Below are 14264 nucleotides of genomic sequence, written 5' to 3' on the forward strand. Positions count from 1 at the left end.
TCTACACCCTGGTCAGCGGCTCGCTGCCCTTCGACGGGCAGAACCTCAAGGTCGGCGGGTTTTGGGGTGCCAGGGGTGGTTTTGGGGTCTCACAGGTGGCTTTCAGGCGGTTCTGAGGCGTCCCCGGGTGGGTTTGGGGCTCTCACGGTTGATTTTCAGGTGGTTTTGGGGTCTCACAGAAGTTTTCAGGTGGTTCTGAGGCGTCCCCGGGTGGGTTTGGGGCTCTCACGGTTGATTTTCAGGTGGTTTTGGGGTCTCACAGAAGTTTTCGAGTGGTCCTGAGGTGGCCCTGGAGGGTTTTGGGGCTCTCACGGTTGGTTTTCAGATGGTTTTGGGATCTCACAGAAGTTTTCAGGTGGTTCTGAGGCGTCCCCGGGTGGGTTTGGGGCTCTCACGGTTGATTTTCAGATGGTTTTGGGATCTCACAGAAGTTTTCAAGTGGTCCTGAGGTGGCCCTGGAGGGTTTTGGGGTTCTCATAGGTGGTTTGCAGGTGGTTTTGGGGTCTCACAGAAGTTTTCAGGTGGTGCTGAGGTGGCCCTGGAGGGTTTTGGGGTTCTCACAGTTGATTTTTAGGTGGTTTTGGGGTCTCACAGAAGTTTTCAAGTGGTCCTGAGGTGGCCCTGGAGGGTTTTGGGGTTCTCATTGGTGGTTTTCAGATGGTTTTGGGGTCTCACAGAAGTTTTCAGGTGGTTCTGAGGTGTCCCCGGGTGGGTTTTGGGGTTCTCATAGGTGTTTTTCAGATGGTTTTGGGGTCTCACAGGAGTTTTCAGGTGGTTCTGAGGCGTCCCCGGGTGGGTTTGGGGCTCTCACGGTTGATTTGCAGGTGGTTTTGGGATCTCACAGAAGTTTTATAGCGGTCCTGAGGTGGCCCTCAAGGGTTTTGGGGTTCTCACAGGTGGTTTGCAGATGGTTTTGGGGTCTCAAAGAAGTTTTCAGGTGGTTCTGAGGCGTCCCCGGGTGGGTTTGGGGCTCTCGCGGTTGATTTGCGGGTGGTTTGGGGATCTCACAGAAGTTTTCAAGTGGTTCTGAGGCGTCCCCGGGTGGGTTTGGGGCTCTCACGGTTGATTTTCAGGTGGTTTTGGGATCTCACAGAAGTTTTCAGGTGGTTCTGAGGCGTCCCCGGGTGGGTTTGGGGCTCTCACGGTTGATTTTCAGGTGGTTTTGGGGTCTCACAGAAGTTTTCAAGTGGTCCTGAGGTGGCCCTGGAGGGCTTTGGGGTTCTCATAGGTGGTTTGTAGGTGGTTTTGGGGTCTCACAGAAGTTTTATAGTGGTGCTGAGGTGGCCCTGGAGGGTTTTGGGGTTCTCATAGGTGGTTTGTCAGATGGTTTTGGGGTCTCACAGAAGTTTTCAGGTGGTTGCTGAGGCATCCCCGGGTGGGTTTGGGGCTCTCACGGTTGATTTTCAGATGGTTTTGGGGTCTCACAGCAGTTTCCAAGTGGTCCTGAGGTGGCCCTGGAGGGTTTTGGGGTCCCACCAGTGCTTTTCAGGTGGCTTTGGGGTGCCCATGGGTGGGCTTTGGGGATCTCACAGGTGGTTTGCAGGTGGTTTTGGGGTCTCACAGAGGTTTTCAGGTGCTTTTGAGGTGGCCCTGGAGAGTTCTGGGGCTCTCATAGGTGCTTTTCAGGTGGGTTTGGGGTGCCCCTGGACGGTTTGGGCTCTCATAGGTGGTTTTCAGATGTTTTTGGGGTGCCCACGGCTGGTTTTTGGGCTCCTGAGCACGGTTTTGGTGTCCAGGGGGTGGTTTTGTGGTGCCAGCAGGGGTGCTGGGGGACGTTTTTGGGTACTGAGGGTGGTTTTGGGGCACTGAGGGGTGTTTTTGGTGTCCCCCTGGTGTTCTTGGTGTTCCCCTGGCAGTTTTGGGGCACTGAGGGGTGTTTTTGGTGTCCCCCTGGTGGTTTTGGTGTTCCCTTGGTGGTTTTGGTGTTCTCCTGGCAGTTTTGGGGCACTGGGGGGTGTTTTTGGTGTTCCCTTGGTGGTTTTGGGGTGCTGAGGGATGTTTTTGGTGTTCTCCTGGCGGTTTTGGGGCACTGAGGGGTGTTTTTGGTGTTCTCCTGGCAGTTTTGGGGCACTGGGGGGTGTTTTTGGTGTTCCCCTGGCGGTTTTGGGGCGCTGAGGGGTGTTTTTGGTGTCCCCCTGGTGGTTTTGGTGTCCCCCTGGTGGTTTTGGGGTTCCCCTGGCAGTTTTGGGGGCACTGGGGGTGTTTTGGTGTCCCCTGGCAGGTTTGGGGCACTGGAGGGTGTTTGGTGTCCCCCTGGTGGTTTTGGGTGTTCCCTGGCAGTTTTGGGGCACTGAGGGTGTTTTTGGTGTCCCCTGGCAGTTTTGGGGCACTGAGGGGTGTTTTTGGTGTCCCCCTGGCAGTTTTGGGGCACTGAGGGGTGTTTTTGGTGTCCCCCTGGTGGTTTTGGGGCACTGAGGGGTGTTTTTGGTGTTCCCCTGGCAGTTTTGGGGCGCTGAGGGGTGTTTTTGGTGTTTCCCTGGCGGTTTTGGGGCGCTGAGGGGTGTTTTTGGTGTCCCCCTGGTGGTTTTGGGGTTCCCCTGGCAGTTTTGGGGCACTGAGGGGTGTTTTTGGTGTCCCCCTGGCAGTTTTGGGGTGCTGACAGTGGATTTGGGGTCGGCAGGAGCTGCGGGAGCGGGTCCTGCGGGGGAAGTACCGGATCCCCTTCTACATGTCCACGGACTGCGAGAACCTGCTCAAGAAATTCCTCATCCTCAACCCCACCAAGAGGGGCACCCTGGAGGTGAGGGGGGGTGGGCACCATGGGGGGGTTTGGGTGCCACAGGAGCCCCCCCAGGGACTCCCCAGAGTGGTCCTGGACATCCCCAAGAGCCCCCGGGACCTTCTGGGGACCCCCAACGTGGTCCTGGACACCCCCAAGAGCCCCCCAGGACCTTCTGGGGACCCCCAACATTGGCCTGGACACACCCAAGAGCCCCCCAGGACCTTCAGGGAACCCCCAAAGCCATCATGGAACACCCCCCAGCACTCTCCCATCCCCTTAGCCCCCAGCCAGCATCCAGGAACCCCCAGAGCCCCCTTCTGCCCCCAATGTCCCCAGCCCCCAGGGGTGACCCCAGGACCCCCAGAGCCCCCCTTTGTGCCCCCCAGCAAATCATGAAGGACCGGTGGATGAACGTGGGCCACGAGGACGACGAGCTCAAGCCCTACATGGAGCCCGTGCCCGACTACAAGGACCCCCGGAGGACAGGTGGGGACCCCCCTGGGGGGCACAGGGACCCCCCTGGTGGCCGTGGGACCCCCCCCTGAGGGCTGTGTGCCCCCCCAGAGCTGATGGTGTCCATGGGCTACACGAGGGAGGAGATCCAGGAGTCCCTGGTGGGGCAGAAGTACAACGAGGTGATGGCCACCTACCTGCTGCTGGACCACAAGAGCTCCGAGGTGAGGGGGCACCGGCGACTCTGGGGACACTGCAGGGACACTGGAGGACAGTGGGGACACTGGGGGACAGTGGGGACACTGCAGGGACACCGGGGACACTGAGGATACTGCAGGGACAGTGGGGACACTATAGGGGACACTGGGGGACACTGGGGACACTGCAGGGACACTACAGGGACACCGGGGACACTGAGGATACTGCAGGGACAGTGGGGACACTGCAGGGGCACTGGGGACAGTGGGGACACTGGGGACACTGCAGGGACGCTGGGGACACTGAGGACACTGCAGGGACACTGGGGGACAGCAGGGACACTGGGGGACAGTGGGGACACTGGGGGACAGTGGGGACACTGGGGACTGCAGGCATAGTGGGGACACTGCAGGGACACTGGGGGACAGCAGGGACACTGGGGGACAGTGGGGACAATGGGGGACACTGAGGGACACTGGGGACACTGCAGGGACATCAGGGACAGTGGGGACACTGTAGGGACACTGGGGGACAGTGGGGACACTGCAAGGATACTGGGGGACAGTGGAGAACACTGGGGATGGCAGGGACACTGCAGGGACACTGGGGACACTTGGGACAGCAGGGACACTGCAGGGGACAGGGGAACAATGGGGAGGTGAGGGCAGGGGGTGTGGGAGGGGATGAGCGAGGGGACATTGGGAGGGTTGGGGATAGGTGACAGCAGGACAAGGGGACATTGGGAGGGTCATGGGGACAGTGAGGTGACACTGAGGTGACAGTAGGACAAGGGGACATTGGGAGGGTCAGGATGACAGGTGACAGCAGGACAAGGGGACATTGGAAGGGTCAGTGGGGACAGTGAGGTGACAGCAGGACAAGGGGACATTGGAAGGGTCAGGGGGACAGTGAGGTGACAGTGAGGTGACAGCAGGACAAAGGGACATTGGGAGGGTCAGGGGGACAGTGAGGTGACAGCAGGACAAGGGAACATTGGGTGGGTCAGTGGGGACAGTGAGGTGACAGCAGGATAAGGGGACACTGGGAGAGCCACAGGGACAGTGGAGGATCGTGGAGACGTGAGGGTGAGGGGACCTGGGGACACTGAGGTGACACGGGGACAGGAGCACAGGGGGAATGAGGGGGACCTGGGGACAGGGAGGGGCACGAGGAGGGACAGGGGACGTGGGTGTGACAGGGGGCACAGAGTGGGGGGCAGGGCAGGGGGACACAGGATGGGGACAGGGGACACAGGGTGGGGAGTGTCCCCCACACATCCCCTTGTCCTCCCTTGTCCCCACCCGTCCCTTGTCCCCCACATGTCCCCACCTGTCCCCCACATGTCCCCACGTGTCCCCCCTGTCCCCAGCTGGACGAGACGCTGTCCCTGAAGCCCCGGGTGGCCCCAGAGGTGGCCAACAGCTCGGGACCCTCCCCCGCGCACAAAGTGCAGCGCAGCGTGTCGGCCAACCCCAAACGGCGCGTCAGCGACCAGGGTGAGGGGCTTTGGGGGTCTGGGAGGCTTTGGGGGCTTTGAGGGCTCTGGGGGCTCTGCCAACCCCAAGCGGTGCGCGCAGCAGGGTGGGCTTTGGGGACCTGGGGGCTCAGGGGGCTCTTCCAACCCCAAGCGGCGTGTCAGCGACCAGGGTGAGGGGCTCGGGGGGTCTGGAGGGCTCTGGGGGCTTTGCGGGGTTCTGGGGGCTCTGCCAACCCCAAATGGCACGTCAGCGACCACGGTGAGGGCTCAGGGGGCTTTGAGGGGCTTTGGGGGGTCTGGGGGCTTTGAGGGGGTTCTGGGGGCTCTGCCAACCCCAAACGGCGCGTCAGCGACCAGGGTGAGGGGCTTTGGGGAGTCTGGGGGGCTCTGGGGTGGGGGGCACCCAGGGATAGAGCAGGGGGCTCACAGGCCTGGCTCCTTTGGGAGCAGAGGGGGCTCTCCCGATGCTGCGGGACCCTGGGGCAGGAGGAGGGTGGGCTGGACCCCTGGGGTGTGGGAAGTGTGGGGTCCTTGAGGGTGGGAACAGGCCCAGACCCCTGGAATGGGGGTGCCCAGACCCCTGGTATGGGGGTGCCCTGTGGGGTGGGAATGGGGGTGTCTGGACCCCTGGAATGGGGGTGTCCTGTGGGGTGGGAATGGGGGTGCCCAGACCCCTGGAATGGGGGTGCCCAGACCCCTGGTATGGGGGTGCCCTGTGGGGTGGGAATGGGGGTGCCCAGACCCCTGCAATGGGGGTGCCCAGACCCCCAGGCCCCTTTGGGCTGGCAATGGGGCTGCCCAGACCCCTGCAATGGGGGTGCCCTTTGGGGTGGGAATGGGGGTACCCAGATCCCTGGAAGGGGGGTGCCCAGACCCCCAGGCCCCTTTGGGGTGGGAATGGGGGTGCCCAGACCTCTGCAATGGGGGTGCCTAGGCCCTTTGGTGGGAATGGGGGTGCCCAGACCCCTGCAATGGGGGTGCCCAGGCCCCTTTGGGGTGGGAATGGGGGTGCCCAGACCCCCAGGCCCCTTTGGGGTGGGAATGGGGGTGTCCAGACCCCCACAGGGAACTTTTGGAGGTGGCAAAGCGTGACCTGGACCCCCAGGCCGGGAGGGGAGGGGTGAATTGAATCTGGGGGTGTCCCTGTGGGTCTGGGGGTGCAGCAGAGACCCCCTGGACCCCCTGGGCAGGGAGTGGGACCCCTCCCGAGCCCTGACACCCCTTTTTTCCCCCCCCCAGCCGGCCTGTCCATCCCCACCTCGGCCTCCTACTCCAAGAAGCCCCCGGGGGCCAACGCGGAGAACAAACGAGGGGGGGGCCCGGGGGGAGGAGGAGGAGGAGGAGGAGGAGGAGGAGTGGGGGGTCCTGAGGAGGAGGGCGGGGGGCGCCGGGCGGGCAGCACAGCCAAGGTGCCCCCAGCCCCTGCCCGGCCTGGAGCGCCCAGGGCACCTCCCCTCCACGGTAACCCCGGGGTCGGGGAGGGTGGGGGCACCCAGGGCTGGGGGAGGGGACCCAGGGCTGGGACCCCAGGATGGAGGGGAGAGGGGAGGAGGGCTGGGGGCACTCAGATCTGTGGGGAAGTGGTGGGGGCACCCAGGGCTGGGACCCCTGGGAGTGGCTTTTGGGGGGGCACCTGGATCCCCCAGGGTTTTAGGGGTCCCAGAGACCTGGATCTTCCAGTTTTGGGGGTCCAGAGACCTGGATCCCCCAGGTTTGGGGGGACAAGATCCTGTGGGGTGGGAGGGGGGTGGTCTCAACTATTTCCATCTCCTGGGAGTGTGGGGGCGTCCCAGGCACTTGGAATTCCCCAGTTTTGGGGGTCCCAGACACCTGGATCTTCCAGTTTTGGGGATCCCAGACACCTGGATCTCCCAGTTTTGGGGTTCCAGACACCTGGATCCCCCAGGTTTGGGGGGGCAACACCTGTTGGGGGTGCAGAGATGGGGAGGGGGGACCCCAAATATTTGGGCTCCCTGTTTTTTTGGGAGGGTCAAAGTCTTTGGGGTGCAGGGGTGGGATCGGGATCTCTCAGCCTGCCCTGGTTCCCCTAAAACCCTTTTGGAGGGTCCCCAAACCCCGTGTCCCCCATTTTGGGGGTCCCATGGGGGGTTTGTGACCCCCCCAGCCCCAATTTGTGTGTCCCCCCCCCCCACAGAACAGCGTCCTGTCCACGGGCACCACGAGGAGCAGGAACTCCCCCCTGCTGGACCGGGCCAGCCTGGGCCAGAGCTCCCTGCAGAACGGCAAGGACAGGTGGGGACCCCAAAATCCCCAAAACCCCCCAAAATCCCACACTGGGTTTCAGCCCCCCTGTGCCCCCAGCCCCCACCGTGCCCCCAGCCCCCACTGTGCCCCCCCAGCCCCTGTGCCTGCAGTGGGGTGCCCATCAGGGTGCTGGGGAGACCCCCAGCTTCTCATGGGGGGATCTCTGGGGGTCCCAGGGTGCAGATGGGAGGGGGTCAGGGTGGTCCATGTCCCCCCCCTCAACCCCCCATTTCCTTGGGGGGCCCACCCAAATTCCAGCCACGTCCCCCTGTGCCCACAGCACGAGCCAGGGGAGGCACAGGGGTCTGTGGGGGGGGTCCCCAGGGTGCAGGGGTGGGGTGAGAGGTGTCACCCACCCCCCTAAACCCCCCCCAAATTCCCTGTGTGCCCCCAGGGAGGTGCCCACCCCTGTCCCAGCCTTGTCCCCCTCTGCCCACAACGTGAGCCAGGGTGGTCCCGGGGAGCTGTGTGGGGGTCTCAGGGTGCTGTGTGAGGGTCTCAGAGTGCTGTGTGAGGGTCTCAGGGTGCTGTGTGGGGGTCTCAGGGTGCTGTGTGGGGGTCTCAGGGTGCTGTGTGGGGGTCCTAGGTTGCTATGTGAGGGTCCCAGGGAGCTGTGTGAGGGTCCCAGGGAGCTGTGTGGGGGTCTCAGGGTGCTGTGTGAGGGTCTCAGGGTGCTGTGTGGGGGTCCTAGGGTGCTGTGTGAGGGTCTCAGGGTGCTGTGTGAGGGTCTCAGTGTGCTGTGTGGGGGTCCTAGGGTGCTGTGTGAGGGTCTCAGGGTGCTGTGTGGGGGTCCTAGGGTGCTGTGTGAGGGTCTCAGGGAGCTGTGTGAGGGTGTCAGAGGTGTCACCCCCCCTGACCCCCCCTCCCTTTGTCCCCACAGCGGTGCCCCCCCCACCTCCCGGCAGTGTCCCCCTCTGCCCACAACGTGAACCAGGGTGGTCCCAGGGAGCTGTGTGGGGGTCCTAGGTTGCTGTGTGGGGGTCTCAGGGTGTTGTGTGAGGGTGTCAGAGGTGTCACCCCCCCTGACCCCCCCTCCCTTTGTCCCCACAGCGGTGCCCCCCGTGTCCCGGCGGCGTCCCCTCCGCCCACAACGTGAGCCAGGGTGGTCCCGGGAGCTGTGTGGGGGTCCTAGGGTGCTGTGTGAGGGTCCCAGGGTTCTGGGGGTGTCAGGGTGTCACCCCCTGTCCTGCACCCCTGACCCCCCCCTTGTCCTCACAGCAGTGCCCCCCGTGTCCCGGCGGCGTCCCCTCCGCCCACAACGTGAGCCAGGGTGGTCCCGGGGAGGCGGCCGAGCTTCCTCGGGGGTCTCGAGCCGCAGCACGTTCCACGCGGGGCAGCTGCGGCCGCTGCGGGACCCCCTGCCCCACGCGCTGCCCCCGGGCTGCCCCCCCGCCTCCCCTCGGGCGCCAGCCAGGCCGGCGCGGCCCCTCCGCCAGCCTCTTCAGCAAGTTCACCTCCAAGTTCGTGCGCAGGTGAGCACGGGGGGCACGGGGGCTGGGGGGACCCTCGGTGTGCCTTTGGTGTCCCTTTGGTGTCCCTTCGGTGTCCCCTTGGTGTGTCCCTTTGGTGTCTCCTCAATGGGGACCCTCGGTGTGCCTTTGGTGTCCCCTTGGTGTGTCCCTTTGGTGTCCCTTTGGTGTCTCCTCAATGGGTACCCTCGGTGTGTCCATTTGGTGTCTCCTTGGTGTGTCCTCTTGGTGTCCCCTTGGTGTTTCCTCAATGGGTACTCTCAATGTGTCCCCTTGGTGTCCCCTTGGTGTGTCCTCTTGGTGATCCCTCTGTGGGGACCCTCGGTGTGCCTTTGGTGTCTCCTCACTGTGTCCCTTTGGTGTCTCCTCAATGGGGACCCTCAGTGTCCCTTTGGTGTCCCCTTGGTGTGTCCCTTTGGTGTCTCCTCAATGGGTACCCTCAGTGTGTCCTTTGGTGTCCCCTTGGTGTCCCCTCGGTGTCCCCTTGGTGTCCCCTCTGTGGGTACCCTCGGTGTGCCTTTGGTGTCCCCTCGGTGTGTCCCCTTGGTGTGTCTTCTTGGTGTCTCCTCAATGGGTACCCTCAGTGTGTCCCCTTGGTGTCCCCTTGGTGTCCCCTCAGTGTCCTTTGGTGTCCCCTTGGTGTGTCCCTTTGGTGTCTCCTCAATAGGGACCCTCGGTGTGTCCCCTCGGTGTCCTCTCGGTGTGTCCTCTTGGTGTCCCCTTGGTGTCCCTTGGGTGTCCCCTCAGTGGGTACCCTCGGTGTGCCTTTGGTGTCCCCTCAGTGTCCCTTTGGTGTCCCCTTGGTGTCCCCTCTGTGGGGACCCTTGGTGTGTCCCCTTGGTGTCTCCTCAATGGGTACCCTCGGTGTCCCTTTGGTGTCCCCTCAGTGTGTCCTTTTGGTGTCTCCTCACTGTGTCCCCTTGGTGTCTCCTCAACATGGACCCTCGGTGTGTCCCCTTGGTGTCCCCTCGGTGTGTCCCTTTGGTGTCCTCTCTGTGGGTACCCTCGGTGTCCCTTTGGTGTCCCCTCGGTGTGTCCTCTTGGTGTCCCCTTGGTGTGTCCCTTTGGTGTCCTCTCTGTGGGTACCCTCGATGTCCCTTTGGTGTCCCCTCAGTGTCCTTTTGGTGTCCCCTCGGTGTCCCTTTGGTGTCCCCTTGCTGTGCCTTTGGTGTCCCCTCCCTGTGTTCCCTTGGTGTGTTTTGGGCTCACTCTGGAGCAGGGCAGCCCCTCAGTGGGTCCCTTTGGTGTCCCCTTGCTGTGTCCCCTCAGTGTCCCCTCAGCGTCCCCTCACTGTCCCCTTGTTGTGACCTTTTGATGTCCCCTCGGTGTGTCCTCTCCCTGTGTCCCTTTGGTGTCCCCTCAGTGTGACCTTTTGATGTCCCCTCGGTGTGTCCTCTCCCTGTGTCCCTTTGGTGTCCCCTCAGTGTCCCCTCGGTGTGTCCCCTGGGCTGCCTCCTGTGTGCCCTCAGTGTCCCCTCAGTGTCCCCTCAGTGAGTCCTGGGCTGACCCCTGGACCCCCAGACTCCTTTTTCCCCTCGGTGTGTCCCCTTGGTGTGTCCCAGGCTGCTCCTGGACCCCCAGACTCCTCTGTCCCCTCAGTGTCCCCTCTGTGTGTCCCCTGGGCTGCCTGCTGTGTCCCCTTGGTGTGTCCTCTGGGTGCTCCAGGGTTCTCTGTCCCTCTGGTTGTCCCCAGGCTGCCCCCCTGGCACCCCCAGGGGTTCTCAATCCCTCTATTTGTCCCCATGCTGCCCCCCTGGCACCCCCAGGGGTTCTCAGTCCCTCTGGTTGTCCCCAGGCTGCCCCCCTGGCACCCCCAGGGGTTCTTTGTCCCTCTGGTTGTCCCCAGGCTGCCCCCCTGGCACCCCCAGGGGTTCTGTGTCCCTCTGGTTGTCCCCATGCTGCCCCCCCGGCACCCCCAGGGCTCCTCGGTGTCCTCTTGTCCCTCCAGGGATCCTTTGTCCCCTTGGCCTGTCCCCTTGGTGTCCCTCAGGGCTTTCCTGTCCCTTGTCCCTCCTCTGTGTCCTTCCACGTCCCCTCCTGTCCCTTGGGGACCCTCTCCTGTCCCTGCATGTCCCCTCTTGTCCCCTCAGGGCCCCCCCGTGTCCCCTCAGCTCTCCCACTGCTCCTCTTGATGAGGGACCCCCCTCATATCCCCTCCTATCCCTGCATGTTCTTTTTGTCCTGGAATTTCCCATCTGAGACCCCCCCCCCATCCCCAAATGTCCCATCTGGGCCCCCCCCGCAATGTCCCCTCCTGTCCCTCTGTCCCCCTGCCCGTGTGGGCCCTGAGGAGGGGGTGGGGTGCTGCTTCCCCAGGACCCCCAGCCCGTCCCAGCGACCCCACCCCGCTCGGGGGTTTGGGGGTCCTGGGGGTCTCTGGGGTGGGGGTGGCTCTGTCCCGGCCCTTCCCCCAACGCCGCCCTTCTCTTCTGTTTGTCTTTGTAGAAATCTGTCTTTCAGGTTTGCCAGAAGGTAGGGCCGCGCTGACGTGGGGCCCCGCATGGACCTCCCAAAAACCCCCCAAACCCCTGGGAGAGCAGGTCCCACCCCCTGAACCCCCTGACCCCCAGCGCTGCACGGCCCCGCATGGCCCCTCCCCCAGCTGTCCGTGTGTGTCCCCACCCCGTGTCTGTGTGTCCCCCTCCCCCGTGCTGTCTGTCCCTCCCACCCCGGGTCCCTCTCTGGGGGTGGGGAAGGGCTGCCCTCCCCCAGCCCCCCTCACTGATCTGGGCCCCTCTTTGTCTCCCGAGGAACCCGCACGAGCCCGAGAGCAAGGACAGGGTGGAGACGCTGAGGTGAGTCTGGGAACACTCCTGGGGACACTCCCAGGTCCCCTGACACTCCCAGGTCCCCTGACACCCCCAGGTCCCCCTGACACCCCCTGGGACACCCCCAGGTCCCCCTGACACCCCCCCAGGTCCCCTGACACCCCCAGGTCCCCTGACACCCCCGGGGACACCCCAGGTCCCCTGACACCCCCCTAGGGTCCCCCTGACACCCCCGCGAGGTCCCCTGCCCTGACACCCCCGTGCGTGCCTCACCCCAGACCCCAGCCTGCCTCCCAGACTGGCGGTCCCTGATCAGGACCCCCCAGACCCCTAAGCTCCCTGTCCCTCAGATCGCCATGGGCCCTGACCAGGACTGCCCAGACGTGGCCCTACCAAACCCCCAGACCCCTACCAGGCGCTGGCCCTACAGACCCCAGGCCCCCTAACCCCTGCTCCCAGGCTGGCTAGGGCCCCGAGAAGGACCCCCAGAACCTCCCTTATGACATCTCTGGGGACCCCAGGCCCCTTAACCCCCCGCCTGCCCCCTAGACCGGCGGTGGGCCCCGAGAAGGACCCCCAGGCCCCTAACCCCTGCCCCCCAGGCCGGCAGTGGGCCCTGAGAAGGACTCCCAGGCCCCCTAACCCCGCTGTCCCCCAGGCCAGCGGTGGGCCCTAACAAGGACCCCCTAAGCCCCCTGACTCCGCTGTGGGCCCTCCAGGCCCCCTAACCCCCCTGTCCCCCAGGCCGCGGTGGGCCTCTGAGAGGCCCCGCCCTACCCCTGTCCCCCAGGCCGGCGGTGGGCCCCGAGGCGACCCTCCTGTCCCCTCAGGCCCCCTAACCCCCTGTCCCCCCCAGGCCGGCGGTGGGCCCCGAGAAGGACCCCCGTGACGGGGGCGGGCGCGACGCCAAGCCGCGCTCGCTGCGCTTCACGTGGAGCATGAAGACCACGAGCTCGCTGGAGCCCGGGGAGATGCTGCGCGAGATCCGCAAGGTGCTGGACGCCAACAGCTGCCGCTGCGAGCCCCAGGAGCGCTTCGTGCTGCTCTGCGCCCACGGCAGCCCCGGCCACGACTCCTTCGTGCAGTGGGAGATGGAGGTCTGCAAACTGCCCCGGCTCTCCCTCAACGGCGTCCGCTTCAAGCGCATCGCCGGCACCTCCATGGCCTTCAAGAACATCGCCTCCAAGGTGGCCAACGAGCTCAAGCTCTGAGCCGCCCGCTGAGCCGGCCCCGCTCCGAGGCACGGACATGGGGACCCCAGGAGTGTCCCTGAGCTCCGAGGCACGGACACGGGGACCCCGGGAGTGTCCCCTGGGCTTGGGGTCATGGACATGGGGACCCTGGGAGTGTCCTCGAGCTCCGAGGCACGGACACGGGGACCCTGGGAGTGTCCCTGAGCTCCAAGACACGGACACGGCGACCCCGGAGTGTCCCCCAAGCTTGGGGTCACTGACATGGACACGGGGACCCCGGGAGTGTCCCCTGGGCTTGGGGTCACGGACATGGGGACCCCGGGAGTGCCCCTGAGCTCCAAGGCACGGACACGGGGACCCCGGGAGTGTCCTCGAGCTCCAAGGCATGGACACGGGGACCCCGGGAGTGCCCCCAGAGCTTGGGGTCACTGACATGGACACGGGGACCCCGGGAGTGCCCCCCGAGCTCCAAGACATGGACATGGGGACCCTGGGAGTGTCCCTGAGTTCCAAGGCACGGACACGGGGACCCCAGGAGTGTCCCTGAGCTCCAAGGCACGGACACGGGGACCCCGGGAGTGTCCCTGAGCTCCAAGACACGGACACGGGGACCCCGGGAGTGCCCCCTGGGCTTGGGGTCACTGACACGGACACGGGGACCCCAGGAGTGTCCCCTGGGCTCGGGGTCACTGACACGGGGACCCCGGGAGTGCCCCCGAGCTCCAAGACGTGGACACGGACATGGGGACCCCGGGAGTGCCCCCCAGGGCAGCCCCCCGAGCTCGGAGTCACCGACACGGACGTGGCGACCCAGGAGCGCCTCGGGGTGGCCAAGGAGCTCGAGCTTTGAGCCACGGACAGGGAGGGGACCCAGGACACCTCCAGGGTGGCCACCAAGCTCCAGGTCATGGACACACGGACAGGGAGGGGACCCAGGACACCTCCAGGGTGGTCACCAAGCTCCAGGTCATGGACACACGGACGGGGAGGGGACCCAGGAGTGCGTGGAGGGGGTGGCCCGGGAGCAGCTCCGAGGTGGCCACCGAGCTCTTGAGCCACGGGCACGGCCAGGAGGGTCCCCAGGGGGGACACGGGAGCACCGGGATGGACCCTCTGTGGGGTCCAGGTCTTCATGGGGACCTCCTGGATGGCCCCAGGACCTCCAGGATGGACCTGGGACCTCTGGGGATCACCTGGATGCCCCTGGGACATCTGGGGACGTTCTGTGGGGTCCAGGGCCTTGGAGGACGTGGGGACATCCTGGATGGGCCTTTGGGACAAGAGTCTGGATGGCTCTGGGACCTGTTTGGGGACACCCTGGTGGCCCAAGGACCTGTGGGGATCTTCTTGGGGGGAGGTGACAAGGTCCTCCTGAGGGCAGGGGGACATCCCGGGTGGCCCAGGGACCCGTGGGGACATCCCGAGGGGTCCTGGGCCTCGAGAGGCCTTGGGGACATCGGGGGTTGATCAGGGACTCTGGGACGTCCTGGGTGACCTCTGGGGATGTCCTGGATGGCCCAGGGCCACCTGGGGACATCCTGGGTCACCTGGGGACGTCCCAGGGCCCCGTGGGGACAGCCCGGGTGACCCCCAGGGATGTCCCCGAGCCTTAGAGGGGGGGACATGGGGACAGTCCAGGGCCCCCCCAGGGACCCCCCCCCGGTGGCCTTATGGGAGTCCCCCCCCCTCTTTGGGGACATGGGGTGTCCCCTGTGCCCC

At 65.0% G+C, this 14264-nt stretch overlaps 1 protein-coding gene across 1 annotated transcript; it reads left to right on the forward strand.

Annotated features, from left to right (window-relative positions):
- Positions 1-5: 5 nt before the first annotated feature.
- Positions 6-14014, forward strand: LOC126648328 (serine/threonine-protein kinase MARK2-like; the record flags this gene model as incomplete). The annotated part of the gene is given in 14 exon segments (XM_050331149.1): positions 6-50; positions 2621-2740; positions 3109-3208; positions 3287-3399; positions 4743-4869; positions 6090-6267; positions 6269-6311; positions 7006-7103; positions 7510-7589; positions 8409-8514; positions 8516-8587; positions 11030-11056; positions 11335-11379; positions 12209-14014. Coding segments are annotated over 14 exon segments (1509 nt in total), but the record flags the coding sequence as incomplete, so codon positions are not given.
- Positions 14015-14264: the final 250 nt, after the last annotated feature.

The sequence above is a fragment of the Myiozetetes cayanensis genome, unplaced genomic scaffold (assembly GCF_022539395.1).
Source record: "Myiozetetes cayanensis isolate MyiCay16 unplaced genomic scaffold, myiCay2020 scf483, whole genome shotgun sequence".
Classification (NCBI taxonomy): domain Eukaryota; kingdom Metazoa; phylum Chordata; class Aves; order Passeriformes; family Tyrannidae; genus Myiozetetes; species Myiozetetes cayanensis.